Source organism: Netta rufina, assembly GCF_964035555.1.
Source record: "Netta rufina genome assembly, chromosome: 2".
NCBI classification, from domain to species: Eukaryota; Metazoa; Chordata; class Aves; order Anseriformes; family Anatidae; genus Netta; species Netta rufina.
In genome coordinates this window covers 129,825,269-129,852,660 of record NC_140124.1, presented here as the reverse complement: position 1 = coordinate 129,852,660, position 27,392 = coordinate 129,825,269, and the positions used below count along the sequence as shown (strand labels likewise).

The 27,392-nt window shown below is 36.5% G+C and overlaps 1 protein-coding gene across 1 annotated transcript; it reads left to right on the top strand.

Moving 5' to 3' along the window:
* Window positions 1-543: 543 nt before the first annotated feature.
* SNX16 (sorting nexin 16) lies at window positions 544-25,659 on the top strand. Its single transcript, XM_084282120.1, has 8 exons — window positions 544-641; window positions 4,623-5,086; window positions 8,809-8,895; window positions 12,633-12,781; window positions 17,615-17,684; window positions 21,389-21,525; window positions 23,723-23,839; window positions 24,141-25,659. Exons 2-8 carry the CDS (start codon window positions 4,715-4,717, stop codon window positions 24,247-24,249), a joined length of 1,041 nt encoding a protein of 346 aa, XP_084138246.1. The 5' UTR covers window positions 544-641; window positions 4,623-4,714; the 3' UTR covers window positions 24,250-25,659.
* The last annotated feature ends 1,733 nt before the right edge of the window (window positions 25,660-27,392 follow it).

Sequence of the window (27,392 nt, the reverse complement as noted above, 5' to 3'; positions counted from 1 at the left end):
ATGGTTGATTTATTCCCCACATTTTCAAGAAAAAAAAAAAAATAATTAAAAAAAAAATAAATCCCCCTGCAGGGAACTATCTTGTCGCTTTCATCCGTGAAATTTAACACGGAACCCCACTACCACAGCTGATAGGTGTTCACGCCAGAATCTATCGCGACATGGCAGTGATCCGCGGCGCTGTGGCGCGACATGACGTCAAAGCGACATGAGGTTGCGGAGCACAGGGCTGCGCAGCAGGGACACGCAGTCCGCCTCGTCCCTCGGTCAGGCCCAGGGCCAGGTCACCCAGCGGGGGTCCCGCAGCCCCCTGCGCGCCCTCGGGGCAGCGCCGCGGTGAGGGCGGCGCACAAGGCCCTCAGCCCCCTCCATTCCGCCCAATCCCTCGGGAACTACAATCCCCACCGCGCCACACGCCGCCTACATCACCCAGAATGCCCCGCGGCAAGCCGCCGCCGTGAATCACCCGGCGTTACCTTGGCGGGGCATGACGGGACTTGTAGTCCGCGAGCCGCCCCGCCCGCTCCCTTCTTCCTCCTCCAAAGCTCAGGTAGCGAGCTGCCAGCCCGCCTCCCCGGCACCCGGGGCGGGGCCGGGCCGGGCCGGGCTGAACCGAGCGGGGCGGCGGCGGCGGCGAACGGGTGAGCGGGGCGGGGGGCGGCCGGCGGCGCTGAGGCGTTTGGGGGCCCGCGGCGGTTAGTGCGGGGCGGCCGTTTGGGGTAAGGGGGGTGTAGGTGAGCCGAGCCGGCACCGAGTCGCCGTGGGGTGGTTCTGTTTTGGAGTTGTGTAAGCGAGCACAGCGAGTGGTTTCTTTATTTATTTTTTTTTTCCGTAGTTCTTAAGGAAACAGCCCGCTGTGGTGCTTAGATCCTAAAAAACGGGGGTCAGCCGGGCTTGGCCGCCCAGGCAGAGACCTGCGGAGTGTAACCGAGTGGCAACGCGGAGCCGAAACTCTCCTAAATCCCATTACCAGCCTTAAATAGGGATTGTTCTGTTTCATGGTCTGTTATCCCCGAATTGGATGGCCTACGTGTTTCTCCCTGAGCCTAAAACCCATTAGCTCTTAAAAGGGGTTGGAGCTGCAGTGGCTTCAAACTGGAGGCAAAGCCTTTCAAGTGGTTTTGTTGCAGCCTACAGAAGGGGAGGCGAGCACCAGGCAGGGCTAGCTGCCGCCAGCCTGTCCTGTGGCATGTGGCAGGGCTCCTGGGGCACCCTCCGATCCTGTTTCACACTTAGCAGTCCAGTTGGACAAATGTTCTCATCTTTTTATTGCATTTTTTAATTTGCAGCTGGGGAGCAGGCTGAGCCAAATGCAGGTTCTGAACGGGGAGCAAATTTCTTATTAACGAGTAAGGTAGTTAAGTACTTAGTACAAGAAAGAGAGCGCAGCAGCTGGTTTATATTATAGGTGTCACGAGTGCGCTGTTTATTTGGAAAGTTGGTGGGGCGCGATCATGCCACTGGTTTAACGCGGTAATGCAAGCCCAGGCTGCCGGGAAGCTCAAATAGTGCCCACCTAAACCATCCCTCCTTGTTGCAATGCTGTGAGCAAGGAGCACCGTGACTTGTCCTAAAGTATCTTGCTAAATTGCTTTCTGTTTCTTCTGTGACGTGAATTGGCAGTAAGCCTCACATAGAAAGACTTAAGACCTGAAGTTGTGACCCTCGTTTGAGCATGGTGCCATTTTCACAAGTTTAGCCTTTATGAAGCATATGTTAATGAGATTTTTAAACCCTGTTGTAATTCATAATAAGTATTTTAGATAGTTGGAGGTTTTGATACTTTTACGGTTTAAGATGAATTTGCATATGCATATATTCATAAGTATAGTAAGTTCTGATTTAATATCTTTCTATGTTTTCTGTTTTCTTTAAAAACATATATCGTATTAAATGACATAGCATGCCATTAGCTCATTTGACCAGATGCTTCCATTACTCAAAGAGTATTCTTCTGTTACTCTTCAGAGTTGTAGGAACATGGGTGAGATACTGATAGCATTGGCTCCTTTTATTTAACTATGGGTGTGTTTACTGTCAGCTTGAGCAAAGGATCTCTTTTACAAGCAAGTATTGGGATCGACACCCTTTAGTATGCATTGGCTCACAATTTGGGATGGTCTTAAAGTGTACAGAAGAAAATACAACCAAAAATGCACTCTGGGAGCAGACCTAACGCGGTCCAGCTGCAAATAAACATTCGGTGTCAATGGTACCAAATTAAAGCTAGTCTGAAATAAGAGTTGCTGAAGCACGAATAGCATGGATATAGGATTCTTAACACCAGGTGCTTTGCACTACAGATCCGTTCATGTTTAGCCTTTCAGTGATGTGTATGCATTTCAGGGTCGTAGTAAGTTCAAGACAGTAAGTTCTTGACTGGCATTTCGCTTTAAAGAAGGGAGTTCTTCTAGAAAAGGCACTGTCCAGAAGCCATTGTAACATGAAAATGTCTTTTTTAACAACGACAGAAATACAAAGTGCTGAAAAGCACAGGCTTTTTTCCTTCACAAAGTTCTGAAAACTCCTGGGTGAATATCACAGTTTCCCTGAGGTGTGGGCATATTTTCCTTTGTTTTGATTCTTAATATGTTTTAGATTCATAAAGCAGCAGGATATAATCCTATTTTATCTATTTATTTACGGGTCCTTTGATTTGTTACAAACCTTATACTCAGCTGTGTTCTTCTGTTTACAGGGATTTAATCCCACACCTCGCAGGAACATCGCTGTGTAGGGCATTTGTTAAGGGGATGCTTTCAGTTCCTCATGCTGGTAACGTTTACTGGAGCCAGGTGTTAGGTTGTTCCGTAATTCTTATGGGATGCTGTACTGCTAGAGAAATCTGCCTGAGACAACATCACATCTTGATGTTTCTTTCTGTCTTAGAATTCAAAGCAAAGTTAAATTGAGGCAGAGGGCAGATTTGCTTACTGAGATCAAGGTGGAAAAAAGGGATTTAGATCATAGCCTTGCTAGTGAAGAATGCTTCCAAGACGGGTGACTTGCTTCTTTCCACCTGTGCAATGCTGAGGCACATCAGCCATCTGATCTGTGGAGTTAAGTCACGCAGCCTGTGCTGAGTTAAGTCACGCAGGACTGTGCTGCAATAGAAGCTGCTGGGTAGTCCAAATTGTGCACCTGACCAGCAAAATAAATCAGGAGTGTATTACGACACTGGCGTTTCTGTTTTCTCAGATTCAGCTGGTTGTCCAGCCTCACCCCCATGGTGAAGCAGAGTTACTTCAGCAGAGTTGCTGCCAATTTGAAATGGCTTCTTTAGGTCATCTTCCCTGAGCTTTCACACATGCAGAGCACGTGAAGCCTTTGCTATGTTCCTGAAAGGCTCAGGAAGTTTGTTTGTTGATTTGTGTTCCTCTGAATGAATTATTTCAAGAGCATTTTTCAGCCTTTCGTTTTGATACTGGTTCATTTCATGTTTGTTTACTTATTCATGTTCTCTAATATTTATTTAAAGGAAGAGAATAAAAACATCGCTTCACCCTGGCAATTAAAAAACTCATTTGGTTTTTGCTTCAGTAGATGATTGATTGTATATATGATATGAATCAGGCTGACAGTTTCCCATTTCATAGCTGCCTGCAGCTTCGTGGTTGGTTGGTGTACTCGTGGGTGAAATAGGTGGTGACTCAAATCCCATTAATCCAAAGAGATAGCATCTCATTTGCATCTTGTAGGAACACTTCTTTTGGTATGAGATGATGGTGCTTTTTTTGGCAGGTTGAGCCAGTTGTTTTATTTTTTTTATAGAAACATACATATACACAAGAGATTAATTTTAGCTTGAAATGATTTTCTTGTAGAACAATATCAAATCTTTGATTCATCTTTGCTTGAACTTTTTTTTTCCCATGTTCATCTCCTGAAATGGAAAACTGGTTACCAGTACGACACTGCTTTTGATGTACATGCGTGTAAAACTTAAATTGCCGTAGTTCAAGCTACAGAAAGTGTGCCCAGTTAATTGTTACAGATATCTGCAGCATTATGTGCAACAGTTGTTTTGAAAAAAATATTTTGCTTTGAAAACAGATACATCATACTCAGTGAATATATATATATATATATATATATATATATATATATATATGAGATGCAAATATGTTTTCTCACCCATGTTGTTTACTGTGTTTTCTTGTTGCTCATGTCATGCATATTATTGCCTGCACGTATGGCTCCTGGACATAGTACAGAAACAATCCTGAGAAGGACTTTTCTACTCTTTGTACTAAACAGTCACTAAACCTCCACGAACATTTTAGTTTATGCCTGAAAGTTCCTTACCTTTTCAATAAAAATTGTACTTATCTCATAAAGGAAAAAATACTTCTCTTTCATAATCTTAACTTTCACTTTCCATCGTTTTTATTTTAACAGTTGTGAAAGGCAGAGAATTCATGAAAAGCTGTCCCTCGACCTGTTGAGATGATTTGAAAGCAGTGTTTTATATGAAGCAAAACTATTTGTGAAAATGTTTACCCATCAGTATTGCTATTTACTACCCCAACACTAACACAAATTCTTCCAAAGCAGTATCTTAGTGTTTCTTTCACTTAATAAATAAATAAATAAAGCTTTTTTTTCCCTGACCTTCATTGCAGGTGCTGTTTTTGAAAAGAAGAGACAGCATGGCGCATACACTGAACAAACCTTAAACTTTTGGACCTGAAACTGAGAGTTTTTTCCAAAAAGGATGGCAACTCCCTATGTTCCTGTTCCTATTCCTATTGGAAGCTCATCATCCAGCTTTACAAACAGAAACCAAAGACGTTCTTCTTTTGGGAGCATCTCAACAAGTTCCAGCTCCTCAAAAGGACAGCTAGAGGACTCTGCCGTTGGTAGTTTTAAAAAGATGAGTGTGCCTGACCAGAATGGTTCTGCATCATCTGGGTGTAGTAGTCCGCTTGTTAGGACTAAATTTACAGGTATGGATACGTCCATAGAATATTGTACTCAGCCCGTAGAAGAAATAGAGCAGAACACAGATTCCAGAAGCTGGGAGGATCGACCGTCCACGCCTACTATACTGGGTTATGAGGTGATGGAGGAAAGGGCAAAATTCACTGTAAGTTTTTGGGATGGTATAGCTCATTCTCTAATGACAAGATAATCGTTGAACGTGCTCTGCATTCTTTTTCACTAATTAATCTCGCAGGGATGTTGGAGCACTGCACAAATACTAGTCTTGCAGTCCTGCAGCCTGACAGGAAAATATCATTCTCACTATACAGGTGGAAAAAAATGAGTCTTAGAAACAGTCTTTCCTGTAACTCTGTATGTGGAATAGAAGTGTTTCATTGTACTTAGGTGTCAAGTATATCTGCTCAAAAAGTCAGAAATCTTGCAAAGTTGCCATTTCTCAAAAAATTGAAGTTCTAGATAGTTAAACATCTCAAAATGTAGTCTTGTATTTAAAATTAATGATAAAACATCCAGGTATTATTTACCTTTAACAGTTATTAGTAACATACAACAGTTGCATTAAAGCACAAACATTTTTACAGCTTCTTGTGTTGCTAGGTTTAGTTTCTAATTACTGGAAATCTTCTGTCCTGAATACATTAGAGTGAGATATCACATGCAGTATCTTACGACAGAACACCAGCTAAACTGATTTGTATTGATTTTTCTGAAAATGTTCAGTAGCTGGCAATCCAGATTTTTGACAAGCCATATATTAAAGCATTTGTGCATTTGTTTTTGTGGAACTGGTTGAAACATTTCTAAGAGATTATTAGGCAATGCTTGTGGGACTGATGGAATTTGTTATTAATTAATTGTGTTCCTTCAGGAGAGCAATGTTTGTCACAAATAGGTAGAAAGGAGGAAATAGCAGACAAACATTTTTTCTCCTATTTTCTTTTAAATAGGTGTGTGTGGAAGCTAATATCTTGATACTTCAAATACTAGTAAAATCAAGTTCTTCTTGGAAAGAACTAAGTAACTTTGCTTTTGAATTATTTGATAATGATGACTTGACATAAGGTTTTCAATTTCTAACATCTTCATGCATGGTAGCATTAGAAAAGAGCCAAATTTTTGTGACATAGAGATGAAAAGATTCCTTTTTAAACAATACCTTCAAAACTAAGACAATGAGTAGTATTGTTAAGATGACACAGTTTTATCTGAAAATATGCCAAGGTTTAATCAACTGTGCACGTAGGATGTGCTTCAGCTGCACTGAAATTAAGGAGTCAAAGTTGTCACTGAATTTAGAAGTCCAGGTTACAGAACAAACGAAGCATTCTTCATGGATAAATTGCTTGGGTGCATTTTTGTTCTTTCTCAATTCACGTCTGTTGCTGTTTTTGTTTCTGAAAGCATGTAATTAACTGTTTATGTTTTCAGTTGGATGCTGAAAATAAGCGTGCTATTGTGCGTTAAAACTAGTAAGTCATTAGTGCTAGAAATTTCGGTTGCTTCGATAATGCAAAAATCAATGAGATGGAAGGCAGTGGAAATTAAATTGAAACCACCAGTAGAAGCTAGAGCGGAGGCTCATTTACTAAAGGGTTTTTTGTTGTTGCATTTTTTTAGTTAGCTTTTTTTTTTTAATTGTTAATATGTCATACTCTTCAAAAATGTGAGTCTGAGTTACTCCAGCTGGGTGCTGGGCAAATATTAAAAAAAAGTTAAATGTTACTGCCTGTTGGAGTGCGTAGCTGCTGAAACACGGAGTAAAATGCTAGGTTAAAAACATCACCGCTTGTAAGCCATTGATTTCAAATGTGTTAGCAGCTCTGGATTGTTCCATTATCATTTCTAGGTGGCTTAAGTAAAAAGTGATAATGAGACACTAAATCAGCTAAAAAGTTGTTACTAAATATTGCATATTTTCATTGAGTATCTTGTCTTTGTGGAATAAGGTGATTAATGATTACCTGAAAGCACTTCAGTCTGTTGACTTTGTAGTTTTTCCCAAAAAACTGTGTGAAGGAAGTGACAATTAGTTTTGTAATAGCCTAGTCCTGTTTGTTTGTTAATTACAAATCTTGAAAGGAAGGCTTTTTTTCTTTGGCAAGAAAACCAGAAAGATTCAGGTTGACTGTATTTTTTTTAGACAGTAATCGCGAGCTGATTGTGCTCTTTATTACAATTATGTACACATAACTTGAAAAGAATTTTTTTTACATTGTGTAATATTTACTTAGGCGCTCAAAGCAAAGGCCAGACTAGCTGTTTGGTGAGGTTTTGTTTGGTTGCTTTTTTTAATGTGCATTTATAAGCAATGTATTTGTAGAACTTTTAGTGGAACATCCTGTAAATCAGCAAAGCTACTGCAAAGCTGCTTGTTCTGTGTTTTGCTGTGTACTAGCAGTAAGTCTTCATGATTTTATGTAGCAGTTACGCTTCATGTAATTTTTATAACGTAAAATTGTTTATACTCTTGCTACGACAGGGAACACTTGGGCAAGCACAGAAAATGTAAGAAAGAAGAGTTACGTTTTCATGCTGTCTTTGCAGGCATCTTTTAATAAATTTGAAAAGCTAATAACCTTTTGCTCATGACTAAAATATTGCCTCTACCATAGTCCATGACATCTACAGATGCTGCGGCTTGAAAGTAGAGTTCTATGTTTAAAAAGTAGATAAGAGAAGTATTTGCTCAAGGAATACTTTTCTTTTTCACTGTAGTTGTGTGTAGCCTGTGTAATTTATTAAACTGCAAACAGTTACAAGATTTTAAAATAGAAGTGTTGAAACATTTTTCTGAAAGGTAAGTGTCTGGTGTACAGAAGCTGGGGTAGCTGTGTGGCTGGCTATGTGTTGGGACTGCAACAAGAAAAATGTACTTGTTAGTTAATCTGCTGTGGAAAAAATGATTTTACTATGAAACAGATTAGAAAGTGTTTAAAAAGTAATTAAGTGAAATGTCTATCATTACAATTCCAAAAAACTGTCTCTTTCTCCCTTGTATTTAATCAGTTTTGATAACAGAACACCTTCTGGAAAAGCTAATCCAGAGCAAGTGCAAAGTCCTTTTCCTTATGTTGGAAAAAGTAAGGTTGTGACATGAGAATTCTTTTTCCTAGACATGGTATAATATTTTTAGATGACGTTGTGTTTGTTGGATTCGTTGTGTTTAATTATTAATCTGTTTGATCTGTAGATTTCTGTTCTAAAGTTTTTTTTTGTTTTTATCCATGGGCTTTTAAACAGTGTTACTACTGTGCTGCTGTTTTGCTAAATCTGTTTCTAAGGTTCCATTACTTCAGTTCTACAGTGCTAGTATCATAATTCTGACGCTGCAAACAGAGGAAGTGGTCATAGTTCCTGACTTTCTAGGCAGAGTAATGTTCACGATAAATGGACCAAAGCAGCATCTTATTTTTATCCTGCGTCACTTTTGCTTTCGAGACAAGTCAGATGAGACCTTTTCAAATAATACAACACTCAGTAAGTGATTATTACAGTCATCTTAAGGACAGATTGGCTTTAAGGATTATGAAGTAAAACGATAATTCGGCAATAGTTAAAGTAGGTCACTTATCTCTTCGATAGCTGAGACTATAGAAAACAGCTGATAGCTTTCTTCTTTCTGGAGAAGAAATCCAGATCTAGTTTCACAAACCATTTCTTTCAAGACAAAATAGTTAAAGATTTTTGGGGATTATGGAAAGTCCTTTATTAAATCTGCAATTTATTCGTAGTGTTTATACTGATCTATTTTTTTTTTTTTTTCTGAGAGTTCTTTCATTAAGAAGTAAAGGGTAATTTCAGCCTTACAGCCAATGCATTTTGAAATTCTGCATATTTTTCTGATGTTCCTGTTTTTCCACACAGGTATATAAAATACTAGTAAGAAGAAGTCCAGAGGAAAGTTGGGTGGTTTTCAGACGGTACACCGACTTCTCCAGGCTTAATGACAAGGTTAGAACTATATGCTGGTAAATTCTCATCTGACTTACTTTTATTTCATGTTTTGTTTTCTTTGTTGTACTTTTTTGTCACTTTTTTCTTTTTCACTGCACATAACATATACTGTGTTAATGAAAGACAAATTGTATCTCATTTTTTGTGAAGACTATATATGTGAATAGACATATATTACACATATGAACATATATCTAGTGAAAAGAAGATATTTTTTCATCTCCAGCTGTTAGTGTGCTTCATACTTTATATTTAATTTCCTTTATTGAATGGATTAGAAATAACATTCAGTAGTTGCATCCCCTGTGTGGGAAAAAAAACTAGGAGCGTGTATATTTTTGCAGGAATGATCCAATAATTGTTTATTCTCCATCAGTGCAACAAACTGTTTTTTTCTAGGGGCACAGACTGATAATTAGAGCTTTCAATATTCATTAAACTTTAGTTTTATGTTGGTCAGTTTTCAGTTGGTTTTAGTGTCTTGGACATAAATTATGAAATACTTTATCAGATCTTTAAAGCTGAAGATACAGACTCCTACTAAAAAGTTCTGGGTGAGCAACAGTAATATTTTTACAATATTAAAAATATATATAAAAAGCAAAAAGTCTTTGAATTGGTAAATAATGTTTAGTAATCTGTTACTAATATTTGTATAGAGCAAAAAAGGAGAAGAAACAAATAACTACCATCTTTCTTGAGGTTGGTAGCAAATTATTTTTTTCCCTGAAGTTATATTAGAAGGTTGGCATTAAGTGACAGCTGAATTGAATAACTGATTGCTATGAGAATCATGATTTGAAGTATTAACTGAGGGGGAAGGGCTTTTCAGGAGGACCAGGTATACATGTATGCCTGACACATAGAAAAAGTATGTGTATTCAGATGTCCAAACTGAACTGAGAGTTAAACTTCAGAAGTGACTAAAATGAGGAAAAGGTGAAAAAAAATGGGATGCCTGTAGATAAAATCAGAAGGACTAGGTAAATGAATACAACTTGGCTAACTAATAGAAGCAGCTAGTGAACTTAGTAATATCATTCTATATTTGTCCTGACCTCTGTGAGAAATAAATGAGAAAAAATAGTTAGCGGTAGAACTCTGGAAAGTGTTTTGGATATAGCTTCTACCAGTTTCAGAAACAGTTTTAGTACAGAACAGCTAATAAAATAGAAATGAATGGAAGTGGAAGAGCTGAAAGCCATGAACTCTCCTTTTAGGAAGAAAATAAACAAGTGCAGCAGAAGGTTTTTTTGAAAAAGATTTGAAAAGAATACATGTAAGTCAAAAAGATCAAAAACAAAAAAAAGACATACAGATAGTACAAGTAGTGTAGTACAAGCTTGTGAAGGCTAAGGCAGAAATGCTAAGGTGCAAGATAAGCTGTCATAGGATGCCAAGAGCAATAGGTAAACTTCTATAAATCATTAGAAACAGAAGTAAGGGAAGAAAAGCCAATACATGAGAGCAAACTGTAGAAAGCAAATGATACAACAAAGACTGAAATATACTGTTTCTTGCTGTAATAACAAAATCAGAGAGTATTTTGAGCATGACAGAACTTGATGTGTTAGAGGCAAAGACTATAATTTGGCTAGATGTGTAAGTTTTGTCTCTTAATAACATGTAGTGGGTTGAAGTATATGGGAAGTGTTGTTCTCTCCCCAAAACAGTGGGAAGAGAAGCTTTGTCAAGGCTATTACTCTGCCTGGAGAGCAACTGAGTGAAGAATGAAATGATCCATCTTAAGAACAAAGAAGTTAGCTAATTTTCCCTGAGACACTGCCTCATGTGACACGCATGAGCTATCCCATGACAGTGTAGGGGAGAGATGTCTAGAAAAGATGCTGGATCCAAGCAAGAAGCCACAGCCAGCATAACTCGTTTGACCCCATGGTTTTTACTTATGCATCCAAGTAGTGTTCAAGAAAGAACGCCTCAGGACTTGCCATTGAAAATTGGTATGCTGACAGCTGATAGCTTTCTCATACCATGTTTGTTGACAGGAGTAATCTGTGGGTAGGCATACTCTTTCCTCAGAAATAAATGATGTGATCTACATAACCAGACAAATGAAGTCATTAAAGCAGAGATCCATCTGCTTGAAAAGCTTTCCTGGAAGTGATTGTCTGTACAACTAAGATAACACAGGAACTCCTTTTGTAATCTTTTCTGAGTTTGGTTCTGTTCAGCATTTCATTAACTTTGTGGATCATGAAGGATACTTACATGTATCATATTAATGTTAAATTGATAGAGATGAAGGAATTTTGGATGACCAAAGATAAACTTAAAAATATCAAGAAGAGTCTAATACAAAGATAAAATTCAGTAAGCAAAGAGGAAAGTGGGAAGATTTAAATGCACAAACAAGAACCAAGGCTTTCAGAATAGACTGTTCTATAAATAAGAAACTAGTTGTTATCATAGAGCTACAAATTAATTATGCAATTATGTGATTTTTTTTAAAAAGCATCCTTTGCATGCTATGAGCATCTTTGCATCTGTGACCCACTTGTGATTATTTTGTTAAGCTGTAGGGAGATTCTAGCTGGAATACAGTATCTCTTTTTAACTGAACCACCCAGAACCTTTTCCAAGAGTCTATGAAAAGTAATTAAAAAGTACAAAAATTAAAGCTTATTGTCAGAAGGCTAAAATTTTTCCATGCAAGAATCAAGATACCCATTGAAGAATTATTGTGGTGCTCTGTAAACATAGAACACTACTGTTTTCAAGACAGTTTGTAGAATTCCTATCACTGGAAGACACATATGAATGTATTTGCTTTATGTGCCAGTATCTCTGACAGAAATTTCTTTGATCCCGTCTTTGCAAAAAGATTAAACTGTTCTTGAGGCAATTGAGGGAAAGCTATTTTCGTAAAAATCTGTTTGCTTTTTCTATTGATTCTAAATCCTGCTTGAGGTTTTGTGTCTGAAGCATACCTTCTAAGAAAAGGCATCTAGAAATTTTCTTCTGAAGTTTTAATATTTTTTGGTTTTCATGCATATTAGAAAAACAGGTAACTGGCTGGTGTGGATGGCTCCAATTGTTATATAAATTCCATCTTCTGCTCACATATTTCAATTTTGAATTCACAGAAAATCTCTCTAGATATTTCTGACATTTTAGTAAAGGTCATTAATAATAAAGTAAGCCAAAAATATAATTTTGCAAGTCTCAGTACTAAGGCTTATGCCACCTCCACGCATATGGAACTCTAATATTTTCCATGTACAAAGAGCTACTTTTTACTAGAAGGATGCCATGCATATGTCGTCATTCATTGTTAAAGTCCTCAAGAAAAGATGAGTTGCAGAGTTACAGGTCTGTAATGAGCTTTATATATTTTATCTGTGTAGTAGTTACTAACCCTGCATACTGTAGAAGAAGTGCCATTGAAATGCTTACTCTTCTGCTACTTTTTGCTTTGATAGTTTCCTTACATTTACTGACTCAAAGACATTACATAACAAAGCAAAGCTTTGGAGTACTGTTTTTTATATGGTGAATTTGAGAGAGCATTTCATTGTATAAGGTACAGTGACAGAACTGTGCCTGCAATTTGTACTATGTATATTTTGAATTTATTTACTATTGTGAAAATTGCCTAGTGTTTGAACTGAAGACAGAAAGAACCTGTGATTCTCAGTAAAGTCAACGCCTTTATCAGATTCAGTATTTCATATAGACTTTTTTATTTTTTCATCCATCTTTGATTTCTATTTTAGTTGAAAGATATGTTTCCAGGCTTTCGATTGGCCCTTCCACCAAAGCGCTGGTTCAAGGATAATTATAATCCTGACTTCTTGGAAGATCGACAGTTGGGACTGCAAGCATTCCTCCAGAATCTAGTAGCTCACAAAGATATTGCTAACTGGTATGTAATTAAATTTTCCTACACATATGTTTTTTTTGTGTTCCAACCCCTCATACAGGCTACTAGAGTCTAACAGTGTCTCTGAGCTACAAAGTAATGGATTTTTGTTAACATTCATGCTGTTCATAATAGGAATTATTTGGTTTCCTATTAATTTAATCACATTTTAATTAAGCAAAAAAGAGGAGTTGCACATAGTTAACTGAAAACTATAATGAGATTAAGTGTTAGGCTTGCACAGTGCTAAGTAACCTATATAAACTTTGCACAGTGCGAAGTAACAGCATAACCTATGCTGTTATGCGATAAATTCTTAAAATGTGCATTAAACTATAGTTTTTTAATTCACATGACAGGAATAGGAATACCTTTACAGATTGCTTTACATGAGTAAATGTAAATGACAAATCAAAAAAAAGATGTAAGAAGAATTTAAAAAACATACCGTGTTTAAGCAACAAAGTGCAAAGGTCTTTTTGAACAATGTTATTTTTCATACCAAGTGGAAGATTCTCCCAAAGCTGGAGGATGAGAAGAATATAACTTTGGCAAATGAAATGTAAAATCATGTTAATATAGGCCAAAAGAGGAATTAAGTAAGTTGCTAGAGGCAGAGCAATTACTTCTGATGTTGGAGAAGGTTTTCAGATCTAAAGTTCTGTGATTACTGTGTCAGAACCATTCTTTGAGGAATCAATCTGAGGAACTGTCTTGTTAACGAAGTTTCAGTTGAAAATTAAGAGTAAGAAACTGTGTAGAGCAAACAGCATTCCCTTAATTTTAGGTGAACTAAAACAGAATAGCTAGGCTCTTGTATAAGAGCATCTACTGCCCACATCTACTTGAGTTTTTTGGAAGAATGGCTATTGCTACATTTGACACTTTATAAGGAATTTGAGTGTCAAGTCTGGGAACTATAGATCGGTAAGTAAGTTTCACTTGTGGTACTGCTTTTAACAAATAATATTTGGAAAAGTAATATCCTTTGCAGAGGAAAATCTATCTTCTAAGTAGTTAGGAGAGAAATCATATAAAATAGTTTAAAGGTAAGGATAAAAGGGTTCTTGGAAATGTAGGGACATTACATATGGGATCCTGGATCACAGTTCTAGACACCAAAGTTCAGAATATCTGGAAGTGAGCAAAGAGATTGTGAAGTATTGTAAAAGGATCCGTAGGCACGGAATGACTAACAGATTAAATTACATGTTCCAAGTGCAAAATGGCACTAAGTATATACATACAGAATCATACTCAGTTGGATTTTACAACATAGAAGAGAACCATTTTCACTGATATAAATAGTTTTCTCAATTCAGTATCCAGAAATAATCAAAAGGTTAAATAAAAGTTGATGAAGAGGAACTTGAAAGTAAACAAAAATATACTTTATTGCTGTGGGAATCTGAATTGCACTTCCACATAGTACAGTACTAAAACACAGTATTGTACAGTACTAAAACACAGTATTCAGTTTCAAAAGAGGGTCTGCTAGAAATATTGAGAAGACTACAGAAGAACATCCACAGAAGAGTTCTGGTCTATTTAGTCTGTCATCTTGGGAAAGGCTTGGCTAAAGAACAAGGCACGTGAAATCATCAAGGGGATAGAGAAGGCTGAGTAAACAATGCTAATTTTTTGGATGATTCATAGTCATCTCTCAGTAAGTCATGCTACCGGGTGAAGGTTTGTTGTGAGATGTTTGAGACAGGAAACATAAAAAGCTTCAAACAAACTGGGATCAACATCTGCATTTCTCTGTCAGTAGCTATTAAACATGATCATCTGGATCAAATATATGGCTGCGAAGTTTAAGAACTTCCTGGTTTTTAAATTGCACAGTAATAGGAGTGCCAAGAAAAGGAATTCTGTAAATGTCAGTTATGTTTCGCTGCTGGTGATAAACTAGTGAGCTGGGTGGGCTTTTTTAAGTCTTCTTGAATAGTTCTGAAGGGTTTTTACTGAACTTCATGTTGTTGCAGCTAGTTAGGTATTTGAAGTAGCTTGTTTATATCTTGATGGCGGTGTAATAATTAAAAAAAAAAAGCTGTGAAGGCAACTCACTCATCAGATGCAGAAGGTAATATAAATGTTTGTGGAATCAGGTTTTTATTTTGGTTAATGAGCAGGTAGTTAGCTGTAATGTGGCTTTGAAAAGAACCTGGCTCTTGGCTGTGTGAGGCTCTGTATGAAGAATAAAAATTCCAAAACATAAGATATCCTGATAGGATATAATGTTTGTATCTGTGGAAAATCCGGATTCCTCATGATATGATTAAAATTAGATAAATATGATCTGTCTGATTCCTTATCCACTTACCAGAGAGTAATAGTTACTGTTAAATTATTATTTACATCTTACGTGAGCAATGGTGAGAATCTGACCCTGCTTCCTCTTTAAAATCTCACCCTTCTCTGATTTTGCAAATACATCAAACTGTTTAGGTCATACCAAAAGTGAAGGACCTTTTCTCTTTGAAGAAAAGTCTCTTTCATTTCTCTTTATGCACTGTATTATCATCGGGGTGTATTGACTGTGAGGAAAATCTGCACTCCAGATAAAGAAGTAATTTTGTGAATCTATTTCTATTTAAAATAGGTATACCAAGTGGCTTAAAGATAAAATATTAGGTTGGCATGCAGAGGAGTAAATTTAGAGTCTCTGCGTTTTGCAGATTTCTCATCTTTTGCCTTATATTGGGAATTCAGTGGAAGATCAAATTGAAATCCACATACAGAGTTTAATGTGTTCAAGAAAATTCCATGTAACCCACAAAGTGGGAGAAAGAAGTTTAACCTGCTAAACAAAAGTAACACAAAGCTTTATAAATGACAGGGCTCTCCTCTGCCCACACCCTGTACAAGAAGCAGCTTGAAAGGGAGAAACTCAGCTGCTGAGTCTTGTCCCAGATCTCTGGTGCAGCACTGTCCTTCCTGCCCTTTTCAGTACGGGTGTGCGCTGGCGTTGCTGCCTCCTTTGAGAAGGATGTCAGCTGGCTTAGCAGCGTAAAGGAGAGGAAGCCACGTACAGCAGTCTCCGTTACGTGATGTGGAAGATTTCTGTGAACTGTCACTAGTGGCAGAATTATCTTCTTTTTGCTAAATGAAAGGAAGAGGTATAACACATGGAGGGGAAAGCGGGTTCTCAGAGTAAAGCTAGGCTGCAAATGAAAATTTATGTCATCAGATGGATATTTTAGAAAAAAAATATATATTTTTTTTCAGTAGTCTTACGTTGCAGTGACCTGTGGCTTTAAATTTCTTGACTTACATTAAAGAGTAAATTTACAGCTTTCAAGAAGTTTCCAAAGCAATATAAAAAGACAGAAAGTTCTGCCAGCAGCTGTAGGGAGAACAAAAAATGGGTATGGCCTTCCAGAAGTAGGCTGTAGATTGAATATTTTTGCACATCTATTTGTCTGCATATTTGCTTTTCATGCACAAGCATTGCTGTATGTTCTGTCATTTTAATATTACACTTCAAAATAAAATTACTAATTAAATTAAATATTTTAAAATGTTTGAACTGAGCTGTATGAGTCAAGCATGAAGATACTGGAGAGGAATGATGAGCAGAAGTGTTTCCGTATAATGAAATTCTTCTGCATTAGGCATATGTGAGTTCATTCAGCAGAACTTTCATCTTTATGAAAAGAGCAATTCAACCATTAAAAAATAGGTTTGAGCACTGTGGTGGAAAAGGGTCACTTCAAACAAGCTGATGAAACTATATGGATGGAAAAAAAAACTTCCTTGAAAATGTACTTCATATGGCTAAATAACTTTTCAGTTGGTTTGGGATTATTTTTCTAATAATTTAACAATTGTATTGACTCTTACTATCTATCGCCTTCTGAGCTAGTTGGAGTGATAATGTTAGTTTTAGTAGTAGAATTTTATTAATTTATGTGGAAGAAAGTTTAGGCTATGGCTTGCACAAGTCATGGAATTAAACATACATTTTTCACATAGTTTAAGTGGAAAAAGGAATGGATCATTATCACAGGAGGAATTTTTCATGTTGTTGTAAGGGCTGCTTGGGTGACAGTGGATATTAAGACAAAAATTCTCACCAACTCTTGGCTGAAAAAAACCCTCCATCTTCAGATTTGCAACAAGCAATTGAAACAGGCTTACATAAATCTAGCAACAAAATAAAGGTTCAGTACAGGATGCATTTTAGATCAATACTCTTCAAAGTCTTTGTAAAACTGAAAGTGATATCATAACCAATGTTAGCTGAAAAAATGTCTCACTTTCCATTCTCCTTGCTGAATCTGAAACTGTTTGATCAGATTGGTAGCTAGATAGAAGTTCTATTTCTTGTGTTTGTATGGAGGGCAGAAAACTTCATCTTGCCATCACCTTTCAGTGGGACTTAGGAGGAAGAGACAGAATGAGTTTGGATCCTCCTTTTTTTTTTTTTTTTTTTTTTTTTTTGCATTTAATGCAATAGGAGATGGTTTAGGGATTTGTAAGTAGTGAGTGCAAGCACAGAACTGATAATAAATTACTTGGTAATTAATTATAATATTCTAAATTCTGAAGATACAGTTTGAAGATTTGAAAAAAGTGTTCTAAATTGAATACTACCTTTTGTTTGAAAACTTTTCAGTGTACTTGTGCAACTTCTCAAGTTTTATTTTAAATACTGTCCCTAGTTAACACATACCAGTGAGACTTAATAGTTTATTGACGTTAATGTGCATATTTCAGAGTTATATGAGGTTGTATGCCTGCATCCTTAAAGAAATAAGACTTTTTATCATCATCTGTAACTATTGTTGCTCTTTTTTGTACTTTAAGTAATTCACTCTATTTTATTTGTTAAAGCCTTGCAGTGAGAGAATTTCTTTGTCTGGATGATCCTCCAGGTCCTTTTGATAGTCTAGAAGAGAGCAGGGTAAGTGCTATGTAATATGTTAGGCAGTAGAAATCAGTAGTTGTTGAAATATTGTAAAATATGCTGGGATGTTGCAAATGGAACACTTTTACCCTTTCACAAACATTTGCAAATATATGTATTTCTAAAACTGACAAGGGTCTGTTGATAGTTGGTGCACACTGATGATCTTTGACTGCTATACTTGATCCCTGTCCCAAGATACAATTGCTTCCTTTTAGCCCTTATGCATAGCGTATGAAATTTGTTTGTTTGTTTAAAGGCAAGTGGTAGAAGTAGTCCTGTTCTGAATATAAGTAGAGGGGTTTTTTTTAAGACTTATTCAACACATTGTCACAATGTGTACACCATAAACTTCAAGCCTTGCTGTAAAATATTCTTTCTATGAGATGTAATAAAGGGAGTAATTGTTACCACCGAAAATAGTGTTCTTGCTGATAACTGAGTAGTGTCAAGTAGTTGGTAAGGCAGCAGACTTGCAACATGCATGTGAGCACAGTGGACAACTAATAAATACTGCATGCTGCAGTCTGTTTTGTTAGAAGTATGTTTCACTGGCATGCTTAGCTATATGAAGTGTGGCTAGAACTGGTGGTCTTAGTTTTCTTAATTGATAAAATAAAAATGCTTCAGAATTGTTTGTACATTGTTAATGCTATAGAAATTATGAATGTTAAGTGAAGCTCCTGCAATTAAATTTATACTTTGCATTCTGTTGAGTGCAAGTGAGAGTGCTTTGGCTTTTGTTCCACTGGATCAAAATTGTTCCATTCTATGTATGTCTGAAGGATTTGGTATATTTTGTTTATTATGGGCTCCTGTTTGATTTTCTATATGGTTACTTTTCATCTTAAACAACTTACCATTAAATAGCTAATTTAAGATTAAAATTACAGGAATTACTTGTTCAGATAGTTGTTCATTAAGAAATGTAAGTACCTTCTCTAGAAATCTTAATCATGCAAACTCGTTGAAGTGTCAGGGATATTCTTCCACCATACAAATTTAGACAAACTATTACAATAGCTGTGCTGCTGTAGTTTTGCCCATTAACCATTTCTAGAAATTTATCAGATGTAGCTGTCACGAAATTCTGGTCTCTGAGGTTAGTACATCATGTTACAGAGTGGTTGGGGTTGGAAGGGACCTCCAGGAGATCACCTCCTCCAAACACCCTGCTTCAGCAGGGTCATCTGCTGCAGGTTGCCCTGGACCCATGTCTAGTTAGGTTTTGAGTATCTCCACAGGCAGAGACTTCATTACTCCTCTGGTTAACCTGCTCCAGTTTTTGATCACTTTCACAATAGGAGAGGTGTTATTTTTTGTTGTTTGGTTGTTTTTTTTGATTGTTTTGTTTTTAAAGTGTTTTCTTGTATTCAGATTGAATCTCCTCTTTTTTAAATTTGTGCCCATTGCCTCCTGTCAGTGGGCTCTGCTGAGCAGTGTCACTCCCTCTTCTTCGTTCCCTCCCGCCAGGAATTTATACGTATTGATAAGATCACCCTGAGCCTTCTCTTTCCAGACTGAAGAGTATCAGCTCTCTCAGCCTCTCCTCATGTGAAGGATATTCCAGTCCCTTAATTATCTTTTGATGTTGATCTTTGAATGACCATGGTCTCTGGGGTCCTGTTGGACACTAAGCTAAAAATCAGCCAGTTCCTTCAACACTCATGGGTGCAAACTGTCAGGCCCCGTGGATTTACATATGTCCAGTTTGTGCTCCCTAACTTGATCCTCTTCTACCAAGGGTAAGTCTGTCTTGCCCTTCTGTGTCTTTTCCTCTGGTTACAGAAGCCTGCATTTCTGAAGGCCAGAATTACTGGTCAAAACGGAGGAGAAGATGGCATCAGGTACCTCAGCCTGTGCAGTGCCATCTGTCACCACTTCTCACGCTCGATTCAGCAGCAAGTCCAAAGTTTCCCTAGTCTTCCTTTTGTTGAATATGTACACACACAGAGTACTTCCTTCTTTCTTTTCGCATCCCTTGTCAGATTAAGTTCCAGCTAGGCTTTCACTTTCCTAAATCTTATCAGTGCAAGATCAGAGAGCAGCTCGTCCTGGGTCATCTTCCTATGTTTCCACCATTTGTGCACTTCCTTGCTCATTCATGCATGTTTCTTGCCACCTTTGCTTGATTTCCTACTTGTTAAGATGAACCTGTCTTGAGCTTGGAGGGGGTAGTCGGTGAAAGGCAACGAGCTGTCCTGGACCCATCTTCTTTCCTTCCTGGTATCCCATGGATTCTTTCTTCTAAGCAGTTTTTTTTGAAGAGCTTGAAGTCTGCTCTCTTGAAACTTCTATTTTTTTTATAAATGTTTTTATAGAATATTCTTATTTTCCCTGTGAATAGGGAAATTTATATGTGCATAATACAAAGATAGAAATTAAATAACTTAATGATATTCTTAAGGAGACGATGGCCAACTTTCAGCAGCAACACAAACAGTTTTACAACATGCACTAGAATTCATTTAATTGTCTTGGATGAAACAGGAGTAATGCTTAATGGAAATGATTGCTAGAGTTCACCTAAAATGCTGCATGAAGATTGAATTGTGTGTAATGTGTTCTTGGCTCTAAAAGATGTGAATAAAGCTGTGGCTTAACTGATGATTGGTCTTAAATGCTTGTCAACTAAGATAAATTTGCTATCTCTGTCAATTAAAAAAAAAAGTAAAACTCAATGAAAAAATAGAAATGGTTATTGGATTGAAAAACACTGCACTTTTAGGAATGCAGTCATAGCAGTATTCTTAAGTGAGAATCAGTTAACATCATATAAAATGTTTATATATAGTGAAATCCATGGATTGGTGGTTAGTTGCATGTAATGTTAATCCAAGATAGCCTCCTAAATGTGTTTCCTTATTTAGCAAGAACATGTAAATTATTAAATCAGAATTGCACATGAGTGTTGGTAGGCTCACTTTTACCAGTAGTAGATCACCAGGCTCTGTGCCAACACTTCGATTGTTTCCTGCATTCAGTGAATATTGCACTAAATGTTAGCTCTATGTTAAGTCTTGAGGCTGCTTACTGTCAAATTCATCAGGGTGTGCTATGCAACTGTCGTCCTCAGCAGGGTAACACAAAATACCCGCCATGACTGAGTCAATACTGCTCTTAACATTTCTTTAAGCTTCTTAAAAAATAAAATATTATTGGTCTTAGAGTTTTTATGCTTGTCATATTTACAACAGCTATTTGGTTCCCAACTGTAACTTTCTATCTTTATCTGGTATACATGTAAGTGAAGAATATTCACTTTTTCTGAATATTCCTAGCATCTCTGTTACTTAGATCTAGGAAACTGACTTCTAAGTTAGGTGAAACCAAAGTTTATGTGAAGAACAAAGGGAGTTTGGGATTTCAGCTGATGTTCTCTATAGGCAAAAAGGTTCAGTATTAGGGACTGCATGTCAGAAGAGGGAAACCTCTTTCTCTAAAACCTTTTATTTTATTGAGACACAAACAAAGGATGCAGTAAAGTATTTATATTGCAATATAGTATAATAAATTCATTGCTCAAAGCAAAGTGGCATGTTTTATTAAAGGCAACTTTTTTTTAAGTATGTAGCTCTTTATGGTAATCAATACAAAGAAAAGCAGCTACAATTCTGTTGCAGTTTGGTATTTCTAAAAAGAAAAATCAATAAAGGCAGTCCACTGAAGTTAAACTGAAAATGTTCTTAAATGTCTTTTAGGCTTTCTGTGAAACTCTGGAAGAAACAAATTACCGTCTACAAAAAGAACTGCTTGAAAAACAAAGGGAGGTGGAATCACTGAAGAAATTGTTAAATGAAAAACAACTTCATATAGATGCTATTGAAAGAAGAATTAGGTATGTAGAAATTGTAGGACTTTCAGGAGTTTCTTCACATGAACGCATTTTCTCCAGATAGTTGGAAGCAGCAGCTTTATATGTATTCTTGAAAACAATTTTCCCCACATAACTGCACACAAGGCAGCATTTTCAGTAATCTTTCTCTGGCTAAAAGCTTTTGTTCAATACAAATAACTGCAAAAGCGTTGTCCTGTCTTCTCCCTCTAAAGTAACTAGGATTATGTTTGTTAATCCTTTAAATCTTGTAAAGAAAAGGTAAAGATTCTATTCTGCTTTTGAAGTGTTGGATATGTGAAGTGATAGAGGTGAGAGCAGTGGAAAAATTGCCTTGAGTTACAAAATTTCCCCTGTACTCAAAGCTTTGACAGAACATAATGATAAAATGCCTATATGCCTGTTTTAATGTCTAACTTAGTTCTGAATTGCCTGGAATGTTGCCGCAGATAGCTTTTAAATACCACTGGAGATTGTCCATTTCAATCCAAAGGAAAAAATCGGTGGTGTTTCATAGGAAAGCTTTATGGTGCATGTCTGCTAAATTTTGCAGCAGGTGCAGGGGAGTTAATATTCAGTGTCCTGCTAGGCCTGCTAAGCCAGTCTTCGTGGGGTTTCCTTAGCAAAGGACTAAATTCCCATGCATGCTTTAATACTAAGGTACTTCAATATTGACTAGGTTGTTGATTCTAGCATTTCCAGATTGACTAACAAGTTACATTTTTGAATATATGGTTTAAGTGGGCTAGATTTGGAGAAGGATTTAAATTAGTGTGTTTTATTTTGATTTCTGATACTATATTTAGTTTGTAACTCTACTCCTGCAGACAAGTAACTGAGAGTTTAGAAGATGCTTTTCCTCTTTTACAAAAAAATCATGATTTAGTACTATCAAAAATGCCGAAATAGCCAGTGAAAACTAACTAACTTGTATTTGGCTAAAACATTGTGTCAAGAAATTTTGTATGATTAAAACTGAAATAAAAAGCCATGATTAACAAGAAGGACTTTTCATCTTTATTGTTTTCCTGGAAGACGGATGATTTGCTTCGTTCTTCTTATTTTAATTTAATACAGATATCCCCTGTCTGTTTTCAAGATGCTTTAAAAGTATTGAAAATTAGCCAAGTAGTAGTTGAAGTGATTTTTAGTTGTAAAAATAAGTTACCAAGTAATGGTGTGACTTTGTTTAATAAATAAATAAATAGAAATGAATTTGTCTGATAGGAATGGAACCCAAAAGGAATTAACATTACTTTTCCCTTGTTGAAATGTTTCGATCTGATGGCGCTGATTAAGCATCTGCTGTCTTTACACTCTCAAGGCCAGGTGTCTAAAATGTATATAAAAAACTGGATTAAATATCAGATTTACAGGCTTTTAAACATACTGTGCCAGGTTTGGCCCAAAGATAGACCAATAATTAATTAGATAATAAATATTGAAGTATTACTTAGTTCATGTTAAAGGTATAGAAACAATAGTAGGTCAAATATTGTAGAATATAGTAGAATATTGTGAATATAGTAGAATTATTTTCAACACAAAATTGTTCACAAAACTTTCGAATTCAAGTGGTAGATTTCAACACTATGTTTGTTTTCCGTGCAGAGAAATACTTTGGAAACAAGGGTTCTTTTGGTTTTGTTTTTTGTAGATAATCTTACATGAACACATTTCCATTTTTAGCCAGGTTAGTTGGACCATCAATTTATGTTGTTGTTAAAAAAAAAAAAATATTACCTTTCCCTTTAGTAGGAGGTTGTATTATTCTGTAACTTTAGATGCAAGTTTGCCAATGGAGAAACTTGTGAAATTGTTGAAGAAATTTGTTTTATCATCTTGTCTGTCTTCCTTCTGTGTTTTGATTTTGTTCCTTCTGTCATTGAAGCAAGGTGCACATGGCTTAGATCATATTTTTCTAATTGCATACCTAAAATCATAGTCACTTCTCCGAGATGTGAATTATTTTGTACAGCTACCAAATTGTGATACAAGCAGAGGATTGAATTTTGTTTAAGCTCTTTAAATAGCTATCCAGTGCAAACCCTGCACCTCTGTAGTAATAAAAGAATATGGCTCATGTTAGGAGTGAGATTGATAGGTTCCCAGAAACTGCAAAGTTTAAAATGAAATAGCTTTTTGGTGATGAATGTTTGTTATAAATAGGTTGATGTTACTCTGTTCTTACTTGTTACAGGGATTTATCTTCAGGAAAAATGACTCGTCAAATGTCAGGAGAAGAAAGTGAGTGCAGTGGTGAGGTGGAGTCTTCTGCAGTAGAAGCAGACCAGGGTACCCTGGGTGAGGATGGCTGGTAAATACTATTACTTTACTTAAAATGTGTTTTTAATTTTTCTTCAGGTATCTTTTTAAATCGTCGGTCTTATATAAATTCTGCACAGCTGAGGAATTCAGCTTTTTTTTTTTTTTGCACTTCTCTGTAGCTATCCCATGTTTCATGAAGGCCATCAGGATGGATGATTTTAGGTCTTAGAGCTAGTGTAAGTGATAAGTTGAACAAGCTTTGTAAATGTTTGGTAGATTGCAGGCATAAAATCACTGTAGAGAATGATATTAGTTTCCATTTGACAAAGTTTATTGATCTGTTGTTGCAGCTCAGATAAAGAGAACCACGAGGCATGCTGGAGCGGCTCTCTGCCTGAAAATTCTGTACCAGAAATTGAAGTTGCTGAAGTAGCATATACTGCTGATGAAGAAGAATAGATCGGTAGCATCTGCTGTTATCTGGGAAAGTTTCATGCTTGGGACATACACTGTGGGTAGGGGCGTATAGTAGCTGTAAAGAATTTACAGTAAAGAGCAAGAATGCACATATTGAATGTTTACATAAATCCTTACAAATTGTTAACATAAGAAATATACCCAGTGCTGCTTTGAGTTCAGTTTTTATCTAGCCTTTATATATTTAATATATTAAAGTCTAATAAGGGCTAAAATCAGCTAAAATTTAGGTAGTGTACGTACACAATTTGGCTGACTTTCATAGCTGAGTGGCATAAACTTTAAATCACCAAACACATTTAACTAGCATGTCATACGTTGCCACTGATGTGACACATTCAATGTGTTCATCTGTTTGGTGTTTGTGTTTTCATATTCTTAATAGCCATACATTAATGATTGTTAAAGTAAAGATGGACTCATCTTACGTTTAATAAGATTGTAGCATATGTTGTTTTTAAATTCTAAAGTTGAAGAATATTTCTCTGGAAATTTTAATGCAATGCAATAGGAAAACTTAGAGTACCAAGAGAAAAATACTTATGAAACAACATGGTAGTGTGACATTTTAAGAAAAAAAAGAAATGGTCATTTTTGCTGAAGGAACTAATACGAGACCCCCAAAACACTGTGTATTTTCATCCCAAGATAGCATGCTGTAATACTTTTAGTTTGATAATGCTGCTTTTAAAACCTGGGATACCTTTGCCATATCTCCATGTAACAATAAAATCGGTGAGTTTGCCTTTTACTTGGAATACTACCTCTTATCTTGCTAATGCATTCATGTTTGTTTAAAAATATTCCAGATTATATGGAGATAAATGAAAGACTTGTAAAGAAGCCATATTTTTCTCTGCACAGTTCATTACTAGATTGAATCTAGTTGCAATGTGTTTTTGTTTCAATGTATTGTACATGTGGGGATATCTCTACATGTGTTCTAAAGCCTATTTTTCAAAACATTGAGACAGGAGATGCACTTTATAATTAAGACTCCATTGTGCCAAGTTCAGTTGGCTAATTGGTTGAGAAAGGGGAGTGGCAGGGAGAGGATTATGTAGTGCCTTTTTGTATTTTACTTGTTCATTACTGCAGAATTTTGTTACAGTGCTCTTGCTCAGCTTTGTGGAATATTTGATACAGATTGTTTCTGTTCTTCACTTATTTACTGAAAGTGCCTTGTTTTATTCTGCTTTTCCGATAGGAAGAATGCTGTTTTGTTTTAATCCCCCCCCATACCACCCACATCGTTGTTTAATGTTGTTAATATGCAGTGTCTTTGTGCTGGAGTTTTCAAAGGGAGCTTTGTACATCAGACTGTGCATACAATGACCTTTATGCAGAACTGTATGAACCTTCCTGGTGAAATAAAACTATGGACAAAACACCTGTCTTCTCTTTTCCATTGTAGAAAAAATGTTGGATGCTTTGCCTGGTGAAAGAATACAAATGTTATTAGAAAGAGACATTTCTTACCTCACATGGTTTCGTGCAGTTACTCAGCTTTAGGTCTGAGTTCTGTTTGTACCAAAATCATTTGCTTGAAAATGAATGAGAATGTTGTAACAAGACACCAAAAAACTTACTGTGTTTCTGTTGAAGATTAAAATATAAAAGGAACTATTCGTTTTTATAGTCTACCTGAATCCTCAGAGACATTGAGTGAACTCAATAAAGTTATGTCACCGTATTGAAAATTCATGTTATCTTTTGTCAGATGTCACTCGTATATTTGATATGATAATTGAACTGTGTGCATTAGTGTTAGCTTTACAACTAAAAATGTTTCCAAAAAAATCTTGAAAAGGTGCTTGGGTTATGTATATGCTAGGCTGTTCTAAAGTACTGCAGGTAAACGCAAATCTAGTCAGTGACAATAAAACAACATAAACATCTTACAGTTCAGTCATGAGAAGACAAAGCAATGTGCATTTTGTTGTGCTGTCTTTAAAGCTGATATTTTGCTGTCCCAAAACACTTAGTATCATGTACATAGACATTTCTGTTCAGTTAAAAATCAAGGTTTCCCTAACCTGAGGTGGAAAATGTGATTCTGCTCAGCAGTCCTATCATATTGTTTAGCCTATGTTATTGGTTACCGAACGGTTATCCCAGCAAGGGAAATGCAGAATTCTTTCTTTGAGGTGTATAATCCATGGCAGCTTCTAACGTTCTGATGGAAATTGGTTTCCAAGTCTGTCTTGTATTGATGTTCTTTTTTCTAATGTCCTATTTCTAGTGCCTCTTCTGGCACTATTTCCTATTTGTTTCCTCGTGATTTTAGTACAAAAGAAGCCAGCTTTCAATTAATTCATTCATTAGAATGTGACAGTGGAATTGTGGTCTTCACAAGGAGCAAAGGAGTGCTCAGACTGAAATTGCAGCAGAGTGAATAATTACAAGGGTTGCAAGCAGTAACAGTGATTGTCTTAAACTGGGCATTTTAATTTTTTTGTTACTACTTAAATTTAATAAGCCTGCCACATTTTTGTTCTTCCATAGCACTTGCATCCTGCCCACACCACTTCTCCGCTTTTGATTTGTATAGTCCCAAATTAATAAAAATGCTGACTGTATTCAGTCAAGAATGAGTCCCTGTAAAACTCCCACTTCATACCTTTCCCACTGTTCCCATGTGTTACTGTGGGTATAATACTCTCATTGAACCAGCTTAAGGAAGGAAGCAAATTCACTGCTTCTCAAAATTGCACCTGACAGTTGGAAGATAGAATAGCCTACCCAGTCTGTTTTCCAGGATACTGTTGTCCTCATCTTTTGGTGTTAAGCATCTCTTTGTTGCTCTGGGGGTTCATGGTTGCAGAGGAAAGAGATGTGGAAAGCTGGTATTCTATGAGTATGTCTGTCCCAAATTGCTTCTACCTTGTAAGTCTTTTTTAAACTGCTGCTTGATTTTTTTCCATCTGTGGTTTCTATTTCTTCGCTGAAATACAGCTGTGAGGAAATAGTAATTATCCTACCAGGTACCTAAATTTCTAGTAATAGTGAATAGTGATAACAAGTGAAATTTTCTACAGAGGCTTTAGATGTTTTTGTTTTTCTACATAAAGCAAATCTATTAGGGAGGAATTTCAAAGATTTGAGCTCTGAAGTTCTGAAGTTTC

Coding starts and splice junctions, on each gene's coding strand:
- SNX16 (XM_084282120.1), top strand. CDS start 4,715: ATGGCAACTCCCTATGTTCCTGTTCCTATTCCTATTGGAAGCTCATCA. Junction 5,087..8,808: donor AGGAAAGGGCAAAATTCACT/GTAAGTTTTTGG, acceptor TTTTCCACACAG/GTATATAAAATACTAGTAAG. Junction 21,526..23,722: donor GCTATTGAAAGAAGAATTAG/GTATGTAGAAAT, acceptor TACTTGTTACAG/GGATTTATCTTCAGGAAAAA.